Source organism: Anabrus simplex, chromosome 2, assembly GCF_040414725.1.
Source record: "Anabrus simplex isolate iqAnaSimp1 chromosome 2, ASM4041472v1, whole genome shotgun sequence".
Taxonomy (NCBI): domain Eukaryota; kingdom Metazoa; phylum Arthropoda; class Insecta; order Orthoptera; family Tettigoniidae; genus Anabrus; species Anabrus simplex.
The window spans coordinates 1,172,175,312-1,172,193,968 of NC_090266.1; the positions used below are offsets into that span (position 1 = coordinate 1,172,175,312).

Genomic DNA, 18,657 nt, shown 5'->3' on the forward strand with positions numbered 1-18,657 from the left:
ACTTGAGATGGTTGAGCTTCCCTTAATTTATCCTTCCCTCTCTTCGAAGTATTAGGGGATAACTCTGTTTTCCTATCAGCATGGTATCGGTATCGATAACGACGAAGCTTACTGAAGGAAGCTTATGAATGACAACCCAGTCAGCTTTGTAAAAATTTAACTATGATGAGCTTCATAACAATGTAGACGACAGTAATAAACAACAACAACAATAACAACAACAACAACAATCGAAAACACATGGATTCAGAGAAAAAGAGCATTCAAATTGAGTGTCTCCATATAACAACCATATAAACAATCTTTGAACACCTACAAAAGAAATGAATGAGTATCTGCAACAGAATACAAAGTGATCAAGTACAGTATGTGCAAACATCGATCAGGCAACGATGTGCAAACTTCAATTGTGTCATCTCACCAACCATGTATAGGCCTGCTTGCTCGTGCTGGCATGAAAACAGTAAAATGGAACGGAAGCTTAAGAGGGATAAACTTAGTGAGCTTTAAGTCTACAAAGAATCAAAACAAAGTTAGGAACTGAACAGGTATGTAATCATGTTACAAATAACTGTAATAAGCATCGTAACAGTCTAGATGCCATTAATACAGTGAGCAATGGTACGCATCATCTTAAGAAAAGATCTTCCCTATTAAGATGTGCATGGCAGCATGTGCAGACTCGGAGTGGTAGGGCAGTCATTGGCCAGAAAGAGTGGTCTAGGATGATATGAATTTCAACCATTAACAGCTCAACTTGGCTTCCCACCAGGTCGCTGAGGCATGAGAACTTCATGCGATGTGCAGTGCATGTCAGATATTCTCTTAAATACTTCTCAAAGGATACTACTGATTGAAAATAAATATTGCAGCATGTATTATGGATCATCATTAAATTCTCTTGCTTACTGTGCAATCCATTTTCATTAGACCTTGAAGATTTTTATTGGTCTGTACACTTTGCTGTTTAATGAACCGTAATAAACTGTAACCAATAAAAGCACTTATTGTACCAAAGAGAGTGACTGGGCTACGGAGCCCGGCTGTGTTGCATTTGGAAGACAAGTGGGTTTGAACCCCACTGTTGGCTGTCCTAAAAATGGCTTTCTGTGGTTTCCCTATTTCCACTTCCAGGTGAATGCCCAGACAGTTCCTATTTACAGGCCACAGTCAATTCCTTCTACCTCATTCACCATCATTCATTTCATCTTCATTAGCTCCGGAACTGAGGATGGTGTCAGGAAGGACATCAGTCATAAAAAGCATGCTACATAATTTCATTTCGCCTCATCCACAACCCCATATCAGGAAACAGAACTAACGGGCCTTGCATAAAAGTGTTTATTGTGAGTTATCTATTGAAAACAGACACATGCCACCCAGATGTCAGTTTCAATAATAGCTACAAACACTGAAATCATCAACTACAAATCTTGAAATGTATTTCCAAACCACAATTACCTGCCAGCGTTCAGTAGTGGTTTCAAAGTGAACCACAAGATTCACATGTACAGTTACAACAAAAATATGCAACAATTTTAACAGAGGTGAATATTTAACGATCGTATTGAACTTTAAATAGATTATGCAGCTAACGAGAACCCATCCAACAAAACAAATTGGGAGAGGATTTGACATAAAATCCAAAGGTTGAGGGTTTCGTTTCCACCAGTGCCCAGTTTGCCATTTTTTTTCCGGAACTTAACATCATCTCCTCATGTACTATATGAACTCTACATGACCTAAGATGAACGTCCATTTCTAATTACAATTAATACTGCTCTTAATAAAACACATTCCACATTATGTAAGAAATCTATCATTTTGTCCATCCCCTGCTGATGTACAGATGAACAATCAAACATTGCCAGATGAAAAAATTTTAAGTCCTGTATTGAGCATCATCATCCTTGGGCAAGGCAATACAGCTAGAACAAAAAGTGATGCTGATGATGATGATGATGATGATGATGATGATGATGATGATGATTGTTGTTTAAAGGGGCCTAATATCGAAGGTCATCGGCCCCAAAAAGTGAAGCAACTAGCTTGTTGTTAAATGACAGGTTCCTGACGAAATGCGACTGTCAGTACACAATATAACTGTCTGCATCTAATAATAATAATAATAATAATAATAATAATAATAATAATAATAATAATGGCATGTGGCCTCCAAAGAGGCCTGGTGCAGGTTGTTCCAGTTGATGCCGAATGGGCGACCTGTATGTCTGCAAGGATCGGGACCTACCTATGATGAATTCTAATGATGAAGACAACACACGTTAAAATCCCTGACCTGGTTGTGAATCAAACCTGGGACCCCCTAGACCAAAGGCCAGCAGGCTAGCTATTCAGTCCACACAGCTAGACAATATATATGAAGTAAATAATATTACATTAGTCTTGGGACTAGTTTCAGCCACTTAATGGCCATCTTCAGCCAAAATAAAAATTAAACAGGCATGTGATAACTAAAATGTATGTATATAAGATAAAGACACTGTTGCAAGAATAATTATAGCATTAAAATACATATAACATCAAAAATTATGGTTGTGATTTTTTTGTCATAATATGATGTCTTTAAGCTGAGTTAAGACCTCAGGCAATGAAGTAGATCTGGAAATGATAGCCAGAATTAGGAATGAATAAACAAAGGACTAGATAGGGAGAGGAGGGGAGGGGGTAAAGAAAGGAGGGCAGGAGAGGTGTCTAAGGTGGGGCTGAAGGATGCGGAAAGAAAGTCTGCTGCTGAGAGGGGAATTTAAAAGAGAAAGAAATATTTTTTTTATCTGACGCATGATTACTAAAGATAGGAATTTAGAGGTAAAATAAAATGTTTGATTTCTCAGAAATTTCATTTAGACTGAAGTTAGGACTGAAAAACTGTTCCAGATGGATTAAACAATTTTCCATAATAATGAGCTGGGGGCCTTTTTCTATTACTTTGAGAATTTTAATGTCTTGGTTGAACTTATTGAACTTATTGTTAGTCACCCATATGTTGTCCCATGGCCGAAAATCTGTTCTATTTCAGGGCGTTAACATGCTCTAAGTATCTTGTATGGAAGCTCCTATCTGTTTGACCAACATACGATGCGTCACAATTATTGCAATTGCAATTGAGTCTATAAACACCTGACTTGGTGAACTTGTTGCTATGATTAATACAATGTAGAATTGGTATTGTATAAAATATCTGTGTTTCTGTTTCAAGTTTTGAAGGCTATTTTGAAGTCATGCTTTTTAAATTTGTTCACGACTTGGCAGGCTTTATTATTACTAAACGTAAAAGTAGATCAAAAATTGTTGTGAGTTTTTTCTTTTGTTAAGGTGGTTGAAAGTTGTGTTCATGCTTTTTAATGATTTTCTCTATAAAGGAGCTGTTGTAGCCATTAAATTTAGCCATACTATGAATGGTGTTTAATTCGTTTTTAAGTTCTTCTTTAGACAGCGGGATGCTAAAAAGTATGGTGTACCATACTATGATATGCTGCAAATTTATGTGCATGTGGGTGTATGGAATCTTATGGATTGTGCTTGTGGTTTGTGTTGGTTTTCTAAAAATCTTGTAGCTCAATGAACCAGGTTGTCTGATGATCGTTAGATCCAAATAATTGAGTTTTTCATCCTCCTCCGATTCCAGTGTAAACCTGATATGTGGGTCAATATGATTAAGATTGGATAGAGTGGTGACAGCATCAGTCGCACTTTCGCTCATGATCATAAGAGTGTCATCCACATATCTTGTACTCTCCCTTCTTCACCCCCTCTCCTACTTGCCAACTCTTCCTATATAGTCCTTTGTTTCCACTGCCTGCTTCCTACAACATGCTAGTGCTTGTTCCCTATCCACTCCTTTGTTTTCATGGCCTGTCTGCTTCCTCTAGCATGTATGTGCTTGTTCTACATCAGACATCAGATGTACGGTACTGTACATTTCACTATAGAGGTGAGTGTCATAAATAATATTTCTCTCCTTTTTAATTTATTTTCTGTTTGTTTATTCATTCCTAATTTTGTCTATCATTTCCAGATTTACTTCACTGCCAACTTAAAGACATCATATTATAAGAAAATAACAACCATAATTTTTGTTGTTACCATGTATTTTAATGTTATAATTACTCCTGCAACAGTGTCTTTATCTTATATACATATTTACCGTATTAGCTATCACATGAAAATGAAAACCTACAACCTGTTTTCCAGTCATTGACCAGGTCAGGGATGGAATGAATGAGTCCTATATAAGCTGTTATTACGATGGGGTTGCCACTCCCAAAGTGATGTATATATATTAATGATTGATAGATGCTACGAAATGATAATGGAGAGTGTTGCTGGAATGAAAGATGACAGGGAAAACCGGAGTACCCGGAGAAAAACCTGTCCTGCCTCCGCTTTGTCCAGCACAAATCTCACATGGAATGACCGGGATTTGAACCATGGTATCCAGCGGTAAGAGGCCAATGCGCTGCTGTCTGAGCCATGGAGGCTACTAGCTATCACATGATCCATTTAATTTTTATTTGGCTGAAGACGGGCCACTAAGTGGCTGAAACTAGTCCCAAGACTAATGTAATTTTATTTACTTGATATATTGTATTGAAATGATTGTCAATTTATTTCTTATAATTGCACTTCAATACAGAACAAAAATTAAATTTATAGCTTATAAAAGAATACAATGAAATGGACAAAAAATTCCCATTATGGTTAAATGACTATGTGATGTGAGGGACATGCAAGGCAAGTGAAGTTCGATATGAAGCACTTCATGGCATGTCAGTGTTAGTGAAGGGTCATTGGTTATCAACAAGGAGATCTGGGTTCGAATACTGACAATGGCAATTTAGTAATTTTTTTTTTTTTTTTTTACTGGTCTCCATTACTCTATTTCTAACTGCACCATATGACTAGTTTTTGCATTTCCACTCTGAATGCTTGCACTGAGCATTTAGTTTTATCATCACTGGCCTCTTGAAGGACTGTTACAGAGATGTAAATATCTTACGTGCCATGAACAGCATGGAATAGCCTTACAATATTAAGCGTGTTCATGCAAGTGCCAGTTAACTCCGTAGAAGCATACCCACATGTCGAGGTGAGAACCAGGGTGCGAGTCCTACTCTATGCATTACTATTTTTTAAACTTTCAAAGTGCTGCGTTAACCAAATCTGTGTGTATTTCTGTCCAATGCAAAATCTGGCATTGTACCTTTAATTATGTTAGTCCTGAAAACGACTATTATACACGGCTTAATACCTCGTCCAGTATCCATCGGCTTGAACAACTTGTCGGAGCTAGCGTGGTATTAACTCAACAAGCTTCCTAAAGTATTCCTCGTCAAGAGCAATCTCCTCCCATATGTCCAACTCAACGCCCCACAAAGCATCATGCGAACTCTGGGGAGGGCGAGACCACTCTTTCTTCATATGGCGTTTCCACCTTGCCGAAACATGTCCAGTGAGCAGTTCAATGGAGTCCTTCTTTGAAAACCAGCCTTCAACACGACTGCTCTCATGGATTGGGAAGTTGTCATGCACTAACTGTATTACCTGATCTGGATAGTTCTCTCTCATACTCAGAACCACAATATTCTGCAGACCGGGCGAGTTGGCCAGACGGTTAGGGGCGCGCAGCTGTGAGCTTGCATCCGGGAGATAGTGGGTTCGAACCCCACTGTCGGCAGCCCTGAAGATGGTTTTCTGTGGTTTCCTATTTTCACACCAGGCAAATGCTGGGGCTGCACCTTAATTAAGGCTATGGCCGCTTCCTTCCCATTCCTACACATTTCCTACCCCATCGTCACCATAAGACCTATCTGTGTCAGTGCGACGTAAGGCAAAAAAAAAAAAAAAAATAGAAAGAAATCAACAGAATGTCCAAATATTGGTCCGATGTGAGACAGTCATCTTTATGATGAAGCACTCCAGCCCCATCATATTTTATCAACTCCCAACACGACACAGATATGCAGCCACTGCATGAACACACTGCTCTGTATCTTCTCATACTGCACTCCCGGTGGCCTGTAAACACAAACTGGCCCAACATCCTCTGAACTGAATAAAGTCTTTTCAGAGGAGAGCAGATGATCACAATTATGATTTACCTCCTACTTGGCAAAGGCACATTGATCGACCCTCCATTCATCGCAGAGACCTTTTTTGCAATGGAGTCCAGCTTTTCGTAATCGTTTATGAACCGTGTATGGACATCCAGGAAAATTTGTTGCCTGCATGAGCTCTGCCGAGTTCAAGAATGAGTTCTCCTGTGAAGTTTCAACTAACCTGTTGTTTTCTTCTCTAGTAGCACTTTAAACCAGTGCCTGGTAGATGTCCAATATCTCCTGACACCTGCCAATGTTGTATCCATTTCTGAACAGTCCAAGGTAAAACAGCACACTGAATAGCTGCCTCACAAATGTTAAAATTGCTATGTTGGACGAGACACGTGTAAATAATGTGCCATGTCAGAATGGAGTGAAGCATTTAGCATCAGTTAGCTCGGCCAAACTAGGTATGTTTGTTTTCCAATGGCGTCATGGTGTATCCATTCAGGAACAAAAAACATCCTTCACACCAGGATTTAAACCTTAGCTTTAATGGTAGGCACAAATTCTGTAGCCTGCAGCTGACTCACTGCGCTATGTGGGAGCGTTCCATCTGCTTATACCATAGTGCTGTGTGCAAGTGCATGTCAGGGGGAGGGAGAAGGGAGAGAGCAGAGTGAGAGCGGCTGACAATGAGTGAGAACTATGGGCTGTATTGCAAAATGCATCTAGTCAACTTGTCAAAGCCAAACATATCCAAAGGTGACTTTCTTAAATTTCACATTTTTGGTTGTTCATCTGTACATCAACCAAAGTTCATCATAATAATAACAACAACACATTAACAATTTTCTTCCCACTCACTTTATGAAAACAGGACCCAAGTATTTTATGACTGGCTTTTGCCAGCTGTATTAGAAAATGTATTACAGTGCTGACAATTCTCTTAGTTCTTTTCTGAAGATGGTCATAAATCTTCCAGATGATCGGAGTCCCAATAGATTGTTCAGGAACTGTTCCTTCAAATGTTAATTCTTATTTTAAAACTAAGCAAAAGACTACGTATTTTTGAATCTTACAAGCTGACATGTAAAACATATAATGCACTGATTTCAACCTTTTCCCAAAGCAAATTTCAATTTATAGTTCTCTTGGCGGGGACACAGAAAAAATTGTGCAATTTGCCTCTCTCTGTAATTCCATAATAAGCTCTGAAAAATTATAGAAACTACCTTGGAAGGTCTACATTAATTCACTAATAAACACACTTTCCACAAACACTGCACCGATGTCTATTCGTCTGTACATTTCTTCCTTCCTGTTTATAGAGCTAACAAGCCAAAACAATTAGTTTTGTTCATTCATCTTCAAAAGTCAAAAGTGGACTGCTCAGATTTCTTTTTATCATGAACAAACTATACTAAAAGATGCATTCAGATGCTATTCTGCAAATGATTACAACATAACAAAAATTTTGAAGAAACTTTAATTTATAGGGAAAGCTCAAACATACAACTGTGAAAAGTACTCAGAACTTTCCATACAATCCAATATATGAATAAATATAAACATGATAGATAAACTTACCAAACTAATTCATTAATCATGCATTGCAACTGATAAGGAGTGAAACGAAGGAACTATGTTTATAATTTTCAGACCTCCAATAATAGAGCACAATACTAGAAAATGCAAACAAAAGCTATTAGGTCAAGGTATCAAATATGTAGTTATTACAGGAGCCACACACCTGTAAGATCACTGTACATTCATCCTAAACCATAATAAAAGAATGCTTATTTTGGTAACGGTTAAGCGAACAACAAGTCAATGAAGATAATTTTTTCTGCCCGAGTAAAGAAACGCTAACTTCAGAATGTAAATAAATCTCAAGGTGGTAACTTTTTCCATACCTTTTCCATATTCTAACTATTTCTAGACAGCAAAGCTACTTTCTGAAACTGCTGTTGCAGAAACTTGTTTAGTCGTCTGTCAAAAGGGCTCACGTTTACAAACGAGCTGTTATACTTGGCATGCATACAATAAACTCTAGTTATTCTTTGATCAAGAGTACAACCAATTCCTGTAAGTTGGCTTTCTGCACAACAGGGTAGCATATTGGCTAAATTTCTTTAATGTTCTAAGAGACCGGTACACTCAAATAATGTACATACAATATAGATTAGCACTCAACTTCTATAACCAGAATCACTGAAATCTTGGTCACATTATACTAGAAACATCATAAAGCCCTAGCCAGCTGCAAAAACAGTTCTGAATTGCAGTAACTTCACATCTAGTTAAGATGTGTATAAGAAACATTTCCGTGCAACATAGGAACATTCAGTAGTAATGGTATACAGGAGGAAAAAATAGTAATGATGGTGAGGATATATCAACATATGCGAGTATAGAACCAATTTCGAGTGTGATAAGAAGGTTAGGATTTGTTGGACATCTCATGGGGATGGATGACAGTAGGCTGACGAAGAAGATATGGAATGCAACCTGCTTAACTGGAAATAAGTGGATGAAGGAAGTCAGAAGATTGGGAGACTATTGGCATAAAGGAAAACTATCTACTGATGACAGTACAGGATAGGTCCAAATAAAAAAAGCTCGTGGAAGGTCACAGATGGACAGACACCAGGATGCAGATTTAGATCACGGAAGCCGAGAGAAAGAGGAGAAGTGAGAGAATGAAGAGGTATTGGGAAGAAAGAAGATGTACCGAACAAGTCGCTCATTATCCTCAGGGGTCGTTACGAACCTAATAATAAAAAATATCAACATTCCAAGAATAAAACCATGTACAGAAAGACAGGACATCGGGCAGGGACATATTCTAGAATAAGCACAGTGACCGATCAGTGTGGGATGAGGGAACAGCAGGAAGAATAGGAAAGGACATACAAGAAAACACCAAAGACACAGACCATTAACACATTTTCATACACTGGTGTCTGACAAATGATACAAAATATGGGCTCTCTCCTCATCCAACTCTTCTCACACTCTGATAAGTGTGTCTCTACTGAACTCCTGAGCTTCATGAGGCCGGTGGCCATTAACATTTGCTCTTTTTCCCCCTACATTTCCACTGTCCAGGTTGATGCCCACCCTCTAATGAAGCTGGGAAACAGAAACAAGTTTGTCAAAGGCTAAGAAGGATGTAGATAACTGGGATTGATGCAGAGAGAGCCCTTCTACGGGGTCTCTCTCATGAACCAAGACCACCCAGCCACGATTTTACTCTCCGAGACCTATACAGCAGTACGGGAGTCGCACGCTTAGTTCTTCATCCTACGAGGAGCTAGCATCAGTAGCCAGCCTGAATCTCAGCTGTTAATACGGTGAGACAGTTATCATTGCGTATTTTTGTATGTAAAAGTTATTTTAAGTACAAGTTGACTCAATGGGTATGCAATGCATTTGTTCAGCAATTTCCTGATGAAATTCACATAACTAAATAAATTTGAAATTATTGGCTCAGTGCTCAATAAAAAACATGTGCACACACGAACAGTTTTAACAGAGAAAAAGCAGACCGATTGTTTAAAACCTGCTGATCCTGCCACAAGAGTGAGATACTTTGAGTGGTATCTTGCATCACTGAATTATCGTTTATTCGACCCACAGCTTGTGTTCTTTTCGGATGAGGCCTGGTTTTCATCTAAATGGTCATGTGAACAGTCATAACTCTCACTACTGATGTGCAGAAAATCCTATTGGTATTTATGAAGTCCCTCATTATGAAGAATGGCACTTCGAGCATCTTTCGTAAGGTAAGATTTCATATAAGATTGTATACATGCTTAAAGTAGTAAATATACTAGTGTTATTTAATATAAAGCAGAGCACGACAGAAGTTGGGCTGAGGCAGCTGCCGTAGCGCAGTGTACAAACACCGTGCACTCGGTCTGGTTTTATAAGAGACCCTGTATATGATGATAGCAGTGTATGAAGACATGAAGATTGTCCACAGCTGTTTGTGCTATCATGTTTATCCTGGTCTCTTCTTCCTGTTACTCCTTCTTTCCACAGTTCCCCTCTTTCTATATACAACTTGATCTGTCACTTGTTTGGGATCTTTTTACACTAACTATATTCTAAGTATATGGCTGTAGCAAGAAAGAAAAAAGAAGAGAAAGACGAGAAAATCTGCAATAACAGGAGTATAAAACTAAAACTATTCTTATATACAGATAATTACAAGACAGAAGAAGAGAGACGATAGGAGCAGATGCTGTGCGAATCTACGAGAGTTTACAGATTTTAATTTCAATTAAGCTCTAAAAATAACATGACATAGGCTATATGGCCACCTTTCCCATCTTCCTTTCCAAAATTTTATTTCAAATGTGTAAGCCAGTGCAAAGCTGTGAGAAAAATGGAAGTCCATAATCGCTCAGTGCCACAACATTCTCAAAGTGAGTATTTTAGGTGCCTGCCCAACAGAGTTGAATAGACTTGTACAATGTACCTTTCTCCGACGAGCTGGAGGCACGATGAAGTATGTGGTGACACTATTGTCACGAAGGTATTGGTTTCGAGTCGCTCCATGACCAGCTTCCACTTCATACTCACCACCCAGATAGTCTAGGGTAGCCTGGGTGATGTGCACCCTCCTGAAACATAAAACAGTGACATCTGAGAAGATCAACAACAGCATTTCAAAGTGCGATTGTATTCAGAAAACGTAATGCACAACAAGCCACGATTCATATCCCTAACCTAAGGCTGTTCAGGAAGAGGGAGGAGTGAATTATACTCTTCCAGAAATATTACGCAATCTGTAGAACAGTGAGTACAGGCAACACAAAAATATGATGATGATGATGATGATGCCAATGATGATGATGGTTGTACAGTCAAAAGACTACTTTTACTTTTTTTTGGAGCTGCTAGGAAGTCATAATTTTGTCTTACTGGAGTTCCTTTATGTACTGGTAAAACCTTCTCTTGAGGCAGAAAAAATAAAATGTTAACTTTCTTCATAGCTTTACAAGCTATGCCTGTACACATTTTCACAACACGAACATTTATGATAAATATTGTAAAATATGATGGGAAAGAAGACATGTGCGCCTTGGGTTGCGAACTAATATAGCGGGAAGCATGTGCTGGATTCAATACGCAGACACTAGGCAAGCAGCACGCAGACTGACAGAACATTGTTGGTAGTTCAATATGCCGTAGTAGTTCATTGCTAAACTGTATGCCATCTACCACAGTGTTGCAAAAACGGTTGTCACCAGATTGGAAGAGGAAGATTATGAAACTTCTGGTGTTTCAGAAACAGAAAGTGAAATTGCTGATGAACTGTATGATTTGTTAAAACATTACATGTCAGAAACCATGGAAAGAGGAATAACTCTAGATGATGATGATCATTTCCCCTTATCCAGCTCTTGCCGGGTCAGGGTATTTATGGCGGTTTTCCATCTTCCTCTTTCCTCTCACCATTCCTCTTCCACAATCTTGTCCCAGTCTAAATTTAGTCTTATTATGCCGCCCTTCACCGATTCAATCCACCCTGTTCTAGGTCTTCCTCTTGCTCTCTTGCCCTCACAGTTTGCCTCCAGGATCTGTCTTGGAATTCTATTCTCCTCCATACTCTTTACATGTCCAAACCACTATAGTTTATTCTTTACAAATCTCTCATTTAGCTTTCCTATCCCAACTTCCTTCCTAACACCTTCATTTCCCACTTTGTCTTTCCTTTTCTTTCCTATCATACTTCTTAGGAATTTCATCTCACTGGCTTGAATTCTACTCTCTTGCCTGCTAGTCAAAGTCCAAGTCAGTATGGATACATAGTACATTTTGTATATTATCTTTACTTTTCCTTGGTACTTCTTTGCTCCAAACAAGTTTTCTTACTCTTTGGTAGAATGCATTACCCTGCTGTACCCTCCTGCTAATCTCCATGCCCACCCTAGCATTTTGCATTAATTCACTTCCAAGGTATTTAAGGCTGTCCACTATTTCCAGACTCTGACTTCCAATTTTCACAGTGCCCTTTCCTTGCCTTTCCCCTATCAACATCACCATAGTCTTGCTTTTCTCTGTACTGATTTTCATACCATACTTCTCAATTTTTTTTGTTCAGTACATCTAGTAGTTGTTTCACTTCTCAAATAGCAGGGTCTTCATCTCTTTATCTCCAAAGTCTTCCTTTGTTTCCTTTACAATTTTGTCCATGACCATAATAAACAAAAGAGGTGACAGCACACTCCCCTGTCTTAGTCCAGTCTTATTCCTAAACCATTCTGTCTTTCCAACTGGGGTCAGTACTCTGCTAACACAGTTGTTGTACATTGCTTGCACCATTTCTAACATTTCTCTTCCAAGTCTCTTTTTAACCATGGTTTCCCAAACCCTCTCTGTGGGGACACAATCATATGCCTTTTCTATATCTATGAAACTCTAGATACTGACTTGAATGAACCAAGCAAGATGAAGATGAAGAGGGTGAAGTATTTACCAACGAAATCTTCTTCCGAAGGCAAATCGAGCAGTTCACAGCAATCTGAGTCAATTGCATGTTCCTTCTCCAATAAAAAAGTGCAAAGAAATTTCTACAGCAAAATAGGTGAAAGTCATGATGAAATATTGGCTGCTTCTAGGAACACCCAAATGCCACAAGGAAAAGTTTAATCACAGATCATGATCAATAATGAAAAAGAAATGTACATGTTTAACAAGTGAACAATAGTTGTACAAAATGAAGGAATCTATTGAACAGGAACAGAATTTTACTGACAAAATGAAGGCAGTTAATAAGTATGTACACATTTGATGAATTTCAAAAGTGGTGCGCAGTAAATCAAATTGTGAAACAGTGTGGCTTACAAAAATTTGTGACATTAAAGGTTCACGAATTACAAATTGACAAAAACAAGTTCAAGGCTACTTCATCTTGGGTGCATTGGTTTAAAAAGTGCTGTAATATATTAAACCATAAAATAACATCATTTGTTACAACATGGCGAGTTCGAGATGAATTCCAACAAAAGCAGATAATATAGGCTTAATCATCGAATTATATACCGATGACCAGATTTACAGTGCCAATGAGAGGGGTTTCAATAAGGAAATGCCCATGAGAACTTTAGAGTGTAAAGGTACGTCTGACATGAAGCGAGTTGTGCAATCAAAAGGGACGATCGCACATTCGTGTACATTCTTGCCTATAGTATATTCATCAGGGAAGTTATGCCAAAATTATTTGTAATCTTATACGAACCAACTGGCAGAAGCACCAAAGTGCAGGGAAAAAAAATGTTAGAGTCAGAAAATGTTATTGTCAAATGGAGTCCATCAGAAAAAATGACAAAGCAGTTCACTACATTTTTAAAAGAAGCCTTCCTACCATCTTCAAGTGCAAGAAACCTGCTCATGTGGCATCCACAATGACACGAAAAATGTCAGAAAAAATTCTGGAAGAAATTAATCATGATTCCGACAAACTAACTGTAAAAATAATACCGGCCAACACAACGGTGAACTTCAGTCCCCAGATCGATTCTTCTTCTTTGGAATGCAATAAATACATGATATGCAAGCTCTCGCAGAGCACTGATTTCGACGAGTCACAGTCACCTGTAACCATGCAGCAGCGGGATAACATCCTGAAACTACAGTGCATGTCTGCAAAAGTTTAATGTTAGGCGTCATTATGAGCTGTATCATGCACATCAGTACAGTGGTATTACTGGTGGTGAATGGTCAGCGTACTGACCTCCTGTTCAGAGGGTCCCGGGTTCGATTCCCGGCTGGGCCGGGGATTTTCATTTCATCTATAGGTATGATATTGAACTGCGTACATCCTGGCTTCTGTTGCCTTCCATACGTATACTCTAGAGACTTGAGGTATCATTTATGGGTTACAAGAACAATGCATTGATGACCATCATACCTGAACTGTTCAGTGAAAAATACTATCTTTTAGTGAAATGAACGGATTATTTTTTCCCATTCTGGGGTTTACCTCTATCGATAAGCATGAAATAAAGCAGCCTGCCCGGTGGTCATGGTCATTAATGCATTAATTTTATTTGGTCTGACACCGTGGTTAGCCAGTTTAAGTCCCATTTGTTGAAAATATATTTCCCAACAGAATGTTGTCAGTAGGGTAGGGGAGGTATATTATACAATTTCTAATTACTAGAATGCGCGCCAAAAGCCTGGACTGAGTTCCAAAACTCCCCGCAATGCTCAAATGGAGTGAGGTCATATGATGCTGTTGATAGCGATTCATTTTGGACAGTTAAACGTAGCTTTCTCAAGAATACACAGACCCATAGATGTCAAAGTAAAACTCTGAGCTACAACTACACTCAATATGGTTTGTAGGCAAAAATACTGCAATACCTGTTTTGATTCCATTTGAAACAAGCTCCTCCTATATACGACTCGTTTGTTCCTTGCCATTATCATAATCTATAATCTTCATCTCCGTATTGACGAACTACACAATTAGAAATAGGAAAGGATTTCCACCTATCAATACTAATTTATTGCACTTATTATGCTACAGTACCAGTTTTGACCCCCTACATAGGGTCATCTTCAGCTGAACAATACATTCACATCCATATCATGAAGCTATGATTAAGATTACATTGTCTAGGAAATGCCATATGATGATAAACATTTGGTCACATCCAAATGGGGCATGTCGAAACGGGAACTGGCGTGTATGTCACTATGTGTGACAATGCAATTGTATGTCTATAATGATGTGCTTTAGGTCTTAAAATTAGTTTATAAAACACATCTCTACTTAAAACTAACTTATGTAGGCTATATAAAAGATCAATACAATATATGTAGGAACACTTCATGCACATGAACGTTCGTGTCTTGCGTGTTGTTCAGTTCATCGGTTGACTTCTGTGTTCAAGTCTTATTTACATAGTTTTACACTTGGTTGCTGTTTCTGGAGTTTAAATGATATGATTTGCTTGTAAAATTGTCACATTGTATGTATGAAAGATTTTGTCTTCATGTATATAGATAGAATAAAACACTTTCCAATTTTAAAAAGTATGCCAGACGTATGGATACAATTAGGCTAAAATATGTATAATCAGCTTTGCTGTGTGTTGAATCTTCTTTTTTTTTTTTTTTTTTTTTTTGCTAGGGGCTTTACGTCGCACCGACACAGATAGGCCTTATGGCGACGATGGGATAGGAAAGGCCTAGGAGTTGGAAGGAAGCGGCCGTGGCCTTAATTAAGGTACAGCCCCAGCATTTGCCTGGTATGAAAATGGGAAACCACGGAAAACCATTTTCAGGGCTGCCGATAGTGGGATTCGAACCTACTATCTCCCGGATGCAAGCTCACAGCCGCGCGCCTCTACGCGCACGGCCAACTCGCCCGGTGTTGAATCTTCTAGCTTTGTTAAAATAGAATCATGTTGTCCTATGACGTCCATAAAATTTGAGTGGCATTGGGTTCAAAGTAGTGGCTCCTTTCCCATTTGTAGCTGTGCAGTGATGTTGTATTATCTGTGGAAGATAAGATTGAGCTGTGAGTGATATTTTATGTTGGAGGAATGTCTAAGGGTTGTGTGTGCTAATTTGAATATGTACTTACTGTTATTGGTGTGGCTGAGTTGTGTTTGATATGCGAGCTTGTTGTGTACTACTTCGTGTTCTTCTTGGGCTGATATTAGCTGCTGCGAAGCGAAGGGAAGGGAAGGAGGGGTAGGGAGAGTTGCTGTTGTGGGGGTAGGGGTGGAGCTAAGTGTGTTGTTTGATGTTTCTCTGTTGCGTGTCATGTTCTGTTTATTGATTTTCTTAAGGTAACAGCTTTTTAGGGCGGGGATAACTGTATTGAAGATGATGATAGTTTTTTCTGTAATTTCATTTATGTTGTAATTTGGATTGGTATACTGATCTAGAGTGATGTAAAATTCTTCTGTTATGTTGAGCAGGGGGCCCTTGGGGTTTATGTTCAGGATTTGCATGTCGTTCTCGATGTTTGTGAAACTGTGTTTATAGTCTTTGATATGTTGGCCTATTGAGGAAAAATGATTGTGTTTTACCACATTTATGTGTTCATTAAATCAGGTTAGAAAGTTTCTACCGGTGCGTTTGACATTGGTTGTATTTGTTGTTGCTGTTGATCGTCCTGACGTGTATGATGTTGGTACTGTTGTGTGTAGTTTTAAATGCTATTCTTAAGTTATGCTTTTTTTTAAACATTAGTTATGGGGTATATGTGTACATTATTGAAGGTGAATAGTGCGTAATCTTTCTTGGATTTGTCTGCTTTTGTTAATTTGGTTTTGGGTTGGGATTTTATTTTGTGAATGATTTTGTTGATCATTTCTTTCTTGTATCCATTGCTTTTAGCTATGTCATGAATTAGCTGTAATTCTTTCTTTAAATCTTTTGTTAACAGTATATTAAATGCTCTGTGTATCATGCTGTAGTAAGCTGCTCTTTTGTGTGTGTTGGGGTGAACGGAATTTATTTTGATTGTATTTGAGGTATGCGTGGGTTTTCTAAATATTTTGTGGGAAAGGTGGTCTTCATGTCTGGTTAACGTTATGTCCAAGTTGTTCAGAGTGTGATTGTTTTTGGTTTCTGTGGTAAATTTTATATGGGGGGGTCTATTGTGTTGAATTTATCTAATATATCGGTTTCGTTTGTGGACCTATTGTCGATGATGATGAAAATGTCATCAACAAATCTACACCCAAAAAAAAGATTGTCTATTTTACTAATTGATGTGTGCTCTAAATGGTCTATGTACATTTCGGCGAGTATACCAGAGGCGGGAGGTCCCACCGGTAAGCCTTGTTGTTGATAAATAGTATCATGAAATTTAAAGTAGTCGTTACTAATAGCAAAATCAAGTAATTTAATGAACTCTTCTATTTCTGAAGTGCTTAGAGTGCTGTGACTTTTTAGATTTGATTCAATGATTTCTATTGTTCGTTTTGTGGGAATGTTGGGGTACATGTTTATTATGTCAAATGATGCGACAATGTGGTATTGTTCAATCTTCAATCCGTTCATTCTATTACAAAAATCTATTGAATTCCGTACTGTTTGATTAGCTGAGAATATGTAGTGCTTTTTGAGGAATCTTTGAATAAAATTGCAAGAGTTTATAGGTTGGGCTTGCTCTGTAGTTAATAATAGGTCTCATTGGTATGTGTTCTTTTTGTATTTTGGGATAAGCTTTAGCAGTTTGTATTTGAGGATTCATTACTATAAGTTTAGAGGATTCTACTTCAGTTAAAAGAAAGTGTGTATTTTTTAATAAGGCTTTGAAGTTTCTTTGTATATTATTAGTTGGATCTTCACATTTGATGAGGAAAATTATCTTGAAAACATTCTTTAGTTTTCAATAGGTATAGGTCTTTGTTGATGATAACTGTAGTGCTGCCTTTGTCGGCTTTTGTTATAAGTAGATTATTCTGTTTTATTTTATCTTTGAGTTTGTTTATGTGTGTTTTATTGGCCGAGTTATTGTTTTGGAAGTTACTGTTAATTTTGTCTATATATTGTGGGAGCCTTTTTTTAATATCACATCTGACTTCATCTCGTAGCTCGTGTGGGATTTTCTGTATGGCGTTTTCTATTTCAGTGATGGTGGTTGTGATGTTCTGGAAGGTTGATGTATTGCCCCAATTGTGCTTGGATCCCTTGCTCAAGATAACAGTTTGCATTTCGTTAAAAGTGTGTGTGAGATTTTTTATGGGTGGGTGGAATTTGTGTTCAGTGATTTCGTTGGGAAGGGTTGGAGAGTTCGTGTTCGGAATTTCGGTTTGTGGATTTGGTTTGGATGGTTGTTTAAGTGCTTCTAATTTCTTATTTAGTGTATTCTGTTTGTTAGTGGCTAAGTTTTTATATTTTTTCTGTAATGATCTGTTGAAAATCATCCCAGTAGCTGTGTGGTAGCCCATTGGATGCTTTTAAATGTATTCGGTATATTCGGTACAGTTCGTTGTTGACATGTAGTTTTTTACAGTATAAAAACATTATTTCTTCTTTGAGCCAGATTTTGTTTGTTCTTTTTTGTGTATTCTAAGCTTGTATGGTGTGCCTGAGTTTATTATTATGTTTTCTCAAAAATTTAGGTGTTAGGTCATTTTTTAGACATTCCTTCAGTTCCTTAGTTTGATCTTTAAGTTTCGATATCTAGATGCGTTCCGTTTTGGCTGGTTGGCTACGGTATCATACTCTATAATCTTCATCTCCATATTGACGAACTATACAATTAGAAATAGGAAAGGATTTCCACAAGGAATTATAACTAATTCATGACATAGCTAAAAACAATGGATACAAGAAAGAAATGATCAACAAAATCATTCACAAAATAAAATTCCAACCCAAAACCAAATTAACAAAAGCAGACAAATCCAAGAAACATTACGCACTATTCACCTTCAATAATGTACACATATATTCCATAACTAACGTTTTTAAAAAACATAACTTAAGAAAAGCTTCTTTTTTTTTTTGCGTCGCACCGACACAGATAGGCCTTACGGCGACGATGGGACAGGAAAGGGCTAGGAGTTGGAAGGAAGCAGCCATGGCCTTAATTAAGGTACAGCCCCAGCATTTG

The 18,657-nt window shown here is 38.0% G+C and overlaps 1 protein-coding gene across 1 annotated transcript in view; it reads right to left on the bottom strand.

Moving 5' to 3' along the window:
- The window catches only part of rut (rutabaga), a 1,268,721-nt gene that overhangs the window by 273,927 nt on the left and 976,137 nt on the right, over nt 1-18,657 (bottom strand). The window contains exon 12 of the mRNA XM_068226417.1: nt 10,546-10,690. Within this exon, the coding sequence (XP_068082518.1) occupies nt 10,546-10,690 (145 nt within the window). The remainder of the gene's footprint in view (nt 1-10,545; nt 10,691-18,657) is intronic.